We start from the raw sequence: 9,445 nt of genomic DNA, 5'->3' as shown, positions 1-9,445 counted from the left end.
AAAACCCGGGTTGAAAACTAAAACGAAAGTGTACTCAGCGAGCTAGACTTATTATATGAACCAGATTTTACAATGGAACTACAAAACTAGGATTTTCTGCTCTTTGCTTTGTTCAATTTTTACGGGTCACCCGGACCAGTATCGCAGGAAATTTGCGGGTGCTCGCTTACTTTCACGGGTATTTGACGCAAGGACGCACCGTATTTCGCGCTCTGGCTCTAGCTTTTATTTGAGATTAAACAAAATACATTTGTATATCAGTTTGGGCCACATCTAAAACAAAACTTGTACAAAATCAAAAATGGAAGATGGCTATGCAAGTTTATTCTATACATAATTAATCACATTTGCCTAAAAAAGATTTACCAACAGGCAACATAACGTTCGAGTTGGCATGATTATTATGTCAGTTACATGAAGGTTACAAATTACTGTCCTACCCAACAAAATGGGCTATTCCAGTTGAACAGTCCTGTATTCCCTATTTATAAATAGCTATTTATATATCACCATGGGGTACATGGGCGCAGCCATTACACAACATCGCATCACCAAAGAGTATCTAGATAAGCATTCACTCCATACAAATGAATAGTAAAACAAGATGTCGGTATTCATGAATTTTCACAAAAATGATATGTGCAAAAAATCTGAAGATTGGGGGATCCTGTAACTTACATATGTTATGAGAAACTGATTTTAGAGAAAAGTTACCGAAAGCGTTTTAAAATTTACCGAGCGCCATTAAATTTCGGTAAAACACACTCAATTTGGAGCGACTAGTTGCTGAAGTCAACTGCCTTACCATTGAAAAGTACAGGAAGACCACCCACTGTGCTAGAGGTCAACTCTCCAGACATACTGGCGCCCAGCCATAATGGCAACCTCCATTTCTCTTTATCAAGAATTTATATATTGCTATTTACATTTAAATAGCAATTTAAGCTCCCTTCTTGGTTGAGCACTTTACTGTGGATGATTTACCTTACTTGGATTTATTTATATTGCTATTTATAAATAGTGAATACAGGACTGTTGAAACCTACACTCCTTATGGAAGATATGACCTTAATTTCCCACCAATTTTTAAATGGACCCACCATTCAGGTAACCAAATTTGAAATTCACACTCATTGAGTGGAAGATCAAGATCATGTCTTCCATAGGGGTCTATGGATTTCAACTGGAATTGCTCAGTGGGTCTAACATATTGAATACTAGGTGGTTAATGGTGTGACGGTATCTTAAACGGACGAGGTATAAAATACACCAAGGATCGAAGGATGATACCAGAGGATACCTAGAATATATAAAAAATCGAAAGATTTGAGCCAGGTATACCAACTTGTACATGTATACAAGAAAAAAAAAAAAATGCATTATGTAAACCATGGTGGTGTACACTGATACTGCTCTAGTCAACTTATACTGCACTTAGTATACCTGGCTTGAATCTTTATATTGAATACTGTATGCATTGATGACCAGTAATAAAGTTTGATCAATTGTCATTTAAATAATTAATAATGATATTGTGCCAGTTTATACATTCTGTTCTCAATTCTTAATTTTATGTGAGAAAACTGTTGGATAGACATAATCTGGTCCATGGGGGCCAATGGTGGCAAATTTGAAATTGAGATAAAGGTAAAAATATGGAGTAAAAAACAATAAAATACATAAGAAAATAGACATCAAAAAACTTCATAACCCTAGAACCAAGTATGCTAGACCTTTGATGTTTTCAGTAAATGATAGCCTATTGTATGTATAATGTAACTCAATTGTCAAAAATGCCTCCTTTGGCCCCCAAGGACCAGATCGTGTCACATATAATTTAAAACTTTTGCAGAACAAAACTGCATTCCATAGTAAAGAGGTCAGAAAATAAATTTAAAAAGGCTGCAAATACAGCGAGAATCGATTCTCGCAACATTTCTCATAAACTCAGTCAATTTTGTAAGAATCAAAATTGATTTTCCTAAATTCATGCTTATTCCACACGCAGTGAGATATTCAGTCTCTTTTAAGGGGGTACTACACCCTTGCCAAATTTTGTGCCTATTTTTGCATTTTTCTCAAAATTATAGCGCATTGGGGACAAGTAAGATATGTATATTATAGGGGCAAGGACTACAACTACTGCACTGGAAATTTTATTTCAGCACAGACAACAGTTGTGGAGTTACAGTCAAAAATGAGGGAAAACCAATATTTGATCAATAAATCAATAACTACTTGCTTTGAGTTGCTGAATTTTCAGTACAGTAGTTGTAGTCCTTGCCCCTATAATATACATATCTTACTTGTCACCAATGTGCTATAATTTTTGAGAAAATGCAAAAATAGGCACAAAATTGGCCCAGGGGTGTAGTACCCCCTTAAGACCGTATTCATGCCATTAAAATTCCTGCAAGATGAGTTTGTGAGAATTAATTTTGATTCACCCAAAGTTCAACAAACTTTCACCCTTAAGGACTGTGCCTGTGACCAACTGGAATCTGTACACCCCTATGGAAGATATGAACAATCTCCCATACTGGGGATGTAGATTTCAAAATGGAGTCACCCATTCAGGTAACCCCATTTGAAATCTACACTCCCTGTGCGGGAGATTAAAGTCATCATTATACACATAACGTATTCATCACCAATGATCGATATACACACATATGACACACTCATATATTTTTTTTTATCTTGATTCACATTAAGTTGAAACTTTTACTCCACCCAAAACTCAAATTTGACCACATATTGATGTTGTGTATTTTAAACTAAAAAGCCCTTCATACTACATCAACACCATTAGCCTTTTTGAAGTATTGACGGGCACAAAAGGAGAGGGCGTACTTTGGTTTGGGTAATCTTTTGTATGCTTCTCAGCTGACAAAAGATTACCCAAATCAAAGTACGCCCTCTTCTTTTGTGCCTGCCTTACTTCAAAAAGGCTAATTGATATGACGACTTGTAACTCAATTGTCACCAGGTGACTTACAGTGCTCTATAACAATGACTTTCATTGGTACTCCATTGCCTACAACCAATGACATTAATTTTTTGCTTCAAATGGAAGGAGGAAACATCAAAATTTGTCACTTTTGAAAGTCTACCTTTTGTCATTCAATTCGTATATCTTAGTTGAATACGGTTGAATCGTGCCGAATGAGGTATCAAAGTATGCAGAACAAAATTCAATCAATTACTTGCTGATTATCATGTTGCACAGTTGTTCATTTCAGTTATGTGGTTTCTTTGCTGTTTTTTCTTCTCTCAGCTCCCTAAACAGAAAAAATAAATAAATAAATAATGAACTAAAATGACCATAATACACTATGAAAAATAAAATAGATTCATATTTTGAAATTATATTGAGACATTCGCCTGTATATTAGTATTATTACCAGCAACTGGTGCAGTGACAAAGCCAGGGGGGAGCCTGGGGTGCAAATTGCCCTCCCACAGAATTTTTTAGGGATTAAGTGGGACAGCAGAGAATAAAGGGTCATTAAAATGACTAAAAATCAAACAAAAAATTGACAAATGGGGACAAAAACTTGACTTTTCCCTCTACAATATAACAAAAAATTCGCAAATATGACAAAAATTTGCCTTTGCCCCTCCACAGTAAAAGGCTGGCCACTCCCCTGGCAGGTAGCATATTATATCAAAAATACATCTGGCAGGAAGTTGCAAAGGTACTGTGTATTTTAGGGATTTCATGTTTCACTGTTGTTGTTCATCAGTGTTTAACAATGACGTGTCTGCTTCATCAGTGTGGTTTACTTTGCAAGGCATCTTTAACTGCCTGAGCGAAGTAAACCATGCCAGGTGCGAGTTGTTAAACATTAACAGTGACGAATGATTGATTTCCTTTCAACAATGAAAACAAACTCAAAGATCATCTTATTCACATGATTATTTCATGATGAGGAATGTCAGTTAGTCATTGCCACTCAACATTACAAGAACTGAAGATTGATGATTTCTCTGTTGATATTAACATTAAAACTAGTAGCTATACAGAATAAAATGGAACTGTTTACTATGTTTATCTATTTCCCCTAAAATATTGACTTCAATATGTTAGTTGTGTATATGCACATAAGTTCCAGGCATGACAAATTTTACATGCTCACACGTAACACGTATAGAGGCTTCCATTTATGCCTTGTGTTCGCATATACATTGTACACTACGGTTAAAGTGTGGATTCATCCTGTACAAAGGTAAGTTGTTGAAACCAGGGATACGAGACATATATCCCTGTTGAAAAACTGATCATTGGGCTATTACAGTTGAAACATAACCTTAATCTCCCACACAGGGGGGGGCAGATTTCAAATGTTGTAAAGTAAAAGTTTGTAAGTAACAAGTTTGAGCACCCCTGACCTGAGATTGTGCAGCTTTTCTTGCCATTCATCAAATTCCTTTTGTAGTCTTGTATTGCGATCATATTCATGTCTCAGCTTCTCCTTCAAATGATGACTGCCACTTGTCAGCGAATCTTCTTTCAGTTGATTGATATAAAGTATAGCTGAAATTTGTAAAACAAAAAAATGATACAGAATGTTATAATTCAAAGAGCAATGTAAGGTTTGGAAGTAATTATAGAGTAGAATGGTCCAACATTTAAGGTCTTTGACTGTGGTGCAAGATCTATGGATCCCTTAGTCAATTCCCAGCGGTGGCAAATAACAATATTATCTGCTCTACCTCTGTCCATTTCTGCATTTGAATCAAAGACTACCGTCTTTGCCATGTTTATGTGTCACTCATAGAGATAGATTCAAAAAGTACCAACTCCGCCATGTTTTTTACTAAAATGAATCAAATAATTAACATGATGAAATTGAATTTTATTTATCAAAATATTTCACTCACTACTTTTGAGAATTGCATTTTTTGTCAGTGGCGATCGGCTGGTCCTGCGCTTCAAAACCGGCACTAAATTGATCAAGGCATCATAATGGTGCTGTACAGCCTGTCGTCTATTCTTCTGTTTCACCTTTTGCCGCACTTTATCATAAAATCCATGATCCTCGTAATCAAAAGATGAGTTGTCGCTTTCGCCATTCCATGAAAACGACTTGCTTTCATAATTACTGTTCTCCTGAGAGTGCTTATTATTGTTATTGTTGTTATGCAGTGAAATAACTGAATCTGGACTCTGGGAGGCACTTCCACCACTTGGGCACTGATCAGGTGTGTCTGATGATGATGATGTCATTGTAGTGGTCTCCTACTAGGGATGAGTTCTTCTCATGCATCTTTACAATAGGTTCAGGTGGATATTACAGTAGGGCTGTATTGTTTTTTTGTTTTTATTTTGCAGTTTACATCTTGTTGCTTTAACACCTGTATAATAAAGATATTAAAAGAAATATTTAGACAGGGCTGTCAACTTTTTGGAAATGCTTGGCGTGAGACAGAGGCGTACCGGGATTTGCTGACTCCAATGTTCATTTTGTACCATGATTATTTGAGCCACGGCGCTCGAGAATGTGAAAATGGGGGAGGGGGGATGGGGGGTAGGAGCAACAAATTATTCACGATGCGTGAGATGTCACTCATTTTCCAGCTTTTTGGGTGATATGTACTACCTAGGCGTGAGATTATACTACCTTGGCGTGAGACCGTGAGAAAGTGACCCAATGCGTGAGACTCACGGCCAATGCGTGAGAGTTGACAGCCCTGTATTTAGATGTTGAGTAAAGCGGGAACAGAAAGTGAGGGCGATGCCGATTGTGTAGTCAGCCTTCACGAATAGTCACATGATTGGAGTTAGCCGAGCCAAAACACTATCATTGGCTGGAAGGGGCCTTCGAAGCTTGAGAAGTCTAAGCTACGAATTTTCTAACCGATAGCTTCACATTCGAGGCTAGAGACCACTGCATTTGAAATCTAATCGGACTGCCACAAGCACAAAAATTTCCTGCTATACAGTAATTTACATCCAAATGACAACATTTCAACACCACTACCAATGACTACAGTCCAATTAGTTAGTTTATCATGTAAATAAAACTAAATATTAACATCAACGTTGACCAACCGAAAAAACGATAGTCAATGGACTCTAGCATAGCATCGAATGAGTAAGACCTAAGAAAGTTTGATTGGCGTAACCCCGATTAACCTAAAAATAGGCCCGACCCTAGAAATTGTTCTTATTTTTTTGCAAAAAAATGAGAAAAACAATAAAGCTAAAAATGTTTGTGTACTGTAAAGAAAAAAAATGCTGACCGACCTACTCTAATTTTTTTTATGTTACGCCAATCAAACACTTTTCGTGTAAATACTACATGTACTATAATAAAATTTATTAAATAAATAATACTGTGAGTGTGAAGGTAGTCAAATTCAGCACCCATGACACAGTCACAGCACACTGCACAGCACACACCAGTCAGCAGCACACAGCCACAGTCAGAGTGCACAGTATGCACTGAAAGCATGAATGTCAGTGAGTCTTTTTTCAAGTTGGTTTTGCTGTCAGCTGAACTCTGCGTGAAGTACATCTTTTCTATTTAGATCAAAGCTTAAAAGAAATCTTACCACAGATTTGTCAGATACGGAAGTCCTGCTCCGATTTCACAACAAACTTGACCAGCATTCGCATACCCAAGGTGCAATAATTACAACTGTTGATGACCTGCGAGTGTAGATTAGACTTTACCTTTGGGATGATATTGCAGAGTTTACTCAGGGTTGCCAGTTTGTTAAAACCATTCCTTGCATTTTCTGCTGAAAATCGCTGGTCTGTAGCAAGACACATAATTGGGCCTGCACGCCAAACCTACTTACTGCAAGAAAACAAACGGACAAACCCCCTGGGACAAACGGGACAAGAGCATTTCCACAAAACTTCACGTGGCACTTTTTTTTACCCTTAGGCCTACCGCAACGTTTATCGCCTTGCAATCAAAGTGATTGTGATGACCTTTTTCGGCCGTTGGCCATCTACCCCACGACGACTAAAGGTTATAAAATAGCTTAAAATCTCAAAAGTCATGGCCATCATTTTTTTAAATATCGGCGATTTTAATTTTTGACCCCTATATTCCCCCAAAAGCCGCTGACAACGGCCCCAGATTTGACTTTTTACTTAAAACTCATTGAAAAAGATAGGCCTATGTCGCCGGGTTATAAGGGTGTGTTTGGCTGGGCACTTGGAAACTTTTGGAGTCAAGACTTTTTTTTGACCCCCTCATTAGATATAGCCTTCAAAAACTTTTTGACCCACCGAGGTTAAAAGACAACTTCCTCCATTTGTGCACTGAGTAACGAACTTCCCCTCTAACACTTGAGACCTAAAACTTTTGACCCCCTCCTATTTGTCCAGCCCCCCCTGGCACCAAATTTTTTTTTTCTGAATCCTTGAAATGCAATGGTATGCATGGCTATAAACTTACATCCAAGTTGAGCAACTTTGATCTTCAATATCTTTTACATTTTCCAAATTTGACAAAATGTTAAATATCAGGGATACTTCAGAACATGACATGTGTATTAATTTCCCTTTTCTGTGCCTTAAAAGCTCTTAAATTTTACATTCATAAAATACAGACCAACCTTAATTTCAATGCTTCAGGTCAAATTGAAGCAGAAACGTGAAAATTTGCTGAAAGGTAAACTGCGGCTCCTCCATCATGTCCATTAAAAAATGGATTATTGATCTTGTTTTCCTTTTCTTCAATTATTTTCAAATTGATTATCATTACATGACGGGGTCATGAAGGGTACAACTAAGTAATCATTACTTAGTTGACTCCAAAAGTGTACACTTGTTCAGTGTGTGTACTTGTTAGCCTCTTGTTGACTGTTTTGTTATTGTTGTTGTTGTGTTTGGCTTGTATGAAAGTTTGACACAAGACCGGGTATTTGCAGTGGCGGCGCCACGGGGGGCATGGGGAAAATTCCCACAGTCAGAACTCTTGCCCCCTGTTCCCCCAAAAACCAAAATTACGAAAATTTTGTGTTGAAAAAATGTGTTGATTTCCCCCCCTGAAATTCACTTTGCCCCCCGAAAAAATTCCTGCGGGCGCCGCCACTGGGTGCTTGTAATTGTGTTACTGCGAGCGAGAGTGAACGTGTCTTTGCCTCAAGTTGTCCTTTTATTTTCCTGTTGTTAAAAAAATTTAAAACTTCAAGAGTCGTTGGGAACTGGTGTAGGCCTATGTCTATTCTCCCTCAGCCGAAAAAAAACCCACGTTGATCTTCAATATGGCCAGAGTAGGCATATTGTGATGTGCCCTGAGTAATTTGATTTAATGTAATTATTTAACTTTGTTTACAAGCTGAAAGTATTTCATGAGATGGGAAACCCCTTTGTATTTTGGAATTCCCCCAAATTATTGTAAACAAAGTCAGATCTATGTTTGGAACTTGGAAAGCCCCAGTTCATTGTTGTACCATCAGGAAAACCCCCCAGGAAGTGATGTAATGTGAATGTGTATAATTAATCTTGGGAAATCCCAAGATTGCAGGAATGTTGTGAAAATGTGATTGAAGTAATGGTTTATTAATAGATGATGGGGTTTTTTGCATGAGTACTGCTATAAAAAGCTGGAGGCTTTTGTTGGGACTTGACAGAATGTCATGGGAGATTGAAAACTCCACATGTGTGTGATGGTCTTCGTGCTTCAAAAAAGAAGTACATTTTAACCAGTTTATATAGCCAATAATTGAGCTAATTTTAATACAGCAACGAAGAAGACAGCGAGCACACAAAAGTGCTCTTCCTCATCAAAGGATTAAAAGTTCTTCTGTCAAATTGCTGGAGTTTGCTGGGTTTGTGAAGGCCACGCATCTGTCAAGAAACAGTGGAGCTGTGTTAAAGAAACCGGTTCCCTGGAAAAAGAGTGATTGGTGAAAGAAACACCATTTTTGGGAGAAAGCAGCGCAAGGAGATATATTTGAGGAGAAAGCAGCACAAGGAGTTGTGGAGATAACAGCGCAAAGGAGATTGGAGAAAGCATCATCATTTTCGTATGAGGATTTTATACGCAAGGATTTATAAGCGCAAGTGTACACTGGACTTCGCAGGACAAGCGAATAAGGATATATTACATCAGTCGTCCAGAACATTGCAAGAACTCTAGGATCACCAACAAGAAGACAGCTGGTTAAGTAGTCATAGAGTAAAACTGTCATTGTGTGATTTTATTGTATATGCGATATTGTTATTATATGTACCAATCATACTCTGTTTTCAATTAAAGACTTAGATTTTGTTAGCTTAAATAAACAGTGTATTTGTGTTGTGCATTCGTGTGAGTTCGGGTAAAAGGTGATTTTGGCCTTGAGTCAAGTACGACTCGTAACAAAATTGGGGGCTCGTCCGGGAAAATACACTGTAAAAAAGTTGACATTATTATACTGAGTCTTGAAAGTGAAAGTACAGTATGGCAGAGTTCAAAGCAGAAGAGTTTCTTGAAACTAT

General features: G+C 37.6%; 1 protein-coding gene across 3 annotated transcripts; it reads right to left on the bottom strand.

Annotated features, from left to right (window-relative positions):
- Positions 1 to 1,369: 1,369 nt before the first annotated feature.
- LOC140135744 (uncharacterized) lies at positions 1,370 to 6,665 on the bottom strand. Of its 3 annotated transcripts, none has more exons than XM_072157345.1 (4): positions 6,559 to 6,665; positions 4,885 to 5,358; positions 4,393 to 4,537; positions 1,370 to 3,281 (listed from the first exon to the last, which is right to left on the bottom strand). In XM_072157345.1, exons 2-4 carry the CDS (start codon positions 5,228 to 5,230, stop codon positions 3,239 to 3,241), a joined length of 534 nt encoding a protein of 177 aa, XP_072013446.1. In that variant the 5' UTR covers positions 5,231 to 5,358; positions 6,559 to 6,665; the 3' UTR covers positions 1,370 to 3,238. The 3 variants fall into 3 exon arrangements, with proteins under 3 accessions (XP_072013446.1, XP_072013448.1, XP_072013447.1); XM_072157347.1 differs by lacking the exon at positions 6,559 to 6,665 and adding an exon at positions 6,407 to 6,482; XM_072157346.1 differs by lacking the exon at positions 6,559 to 6,665 and adding an exon at positions 6,341 to 6,389.
- Positions 6,666 to 9,445: the final 2,780 nt, after the last annotated feature.

Source organism: Amphiura filiformis, chromosome 16 (genome assembly GCF_039555335.1).
Source record: "Amphiura filiformis chromosome 16, Afil_fr2py, whole genome shotgun sequence".
Classification (NCBI taxonomy): Eukaryota; Metazoa; Echinodermata; class Ophiuroidea; order Amphilepidida; family Amphiuridae; genus Amphiura; species Amphiura filiformis.
This window is presented reverse-complemented; position numbering and strand designations above follow the sequence as displayed.

What these genes read in the sequence shown, in the direction of transcription:
- LOC140135744 (XM_072157345.1), bottom strand. Translation starts at nt 5,230, where the DNA reads ATGACATCATCATCATCAGACACACCTGATCAGTGCCCAAGTGGTGGA. An exon ending in AAATGCAATTCTCAAAAGTA is followed by an intron (nt 4,538 to 4,884) that starts GTGAGTGAAATA and finishes TACAAATTTCAG; the next exon opens with CTATACTTTATATCAATCAA. An exon ending in GAAAAGCTGCACAATCTCAG is followed by an intron (nt 3,282 to 4,392) that starts GTCAGGGGTGCT and finishes TTTTCTGTTTAG; the next exon opens with GGAGCTGAGAGAAGAAAAAA.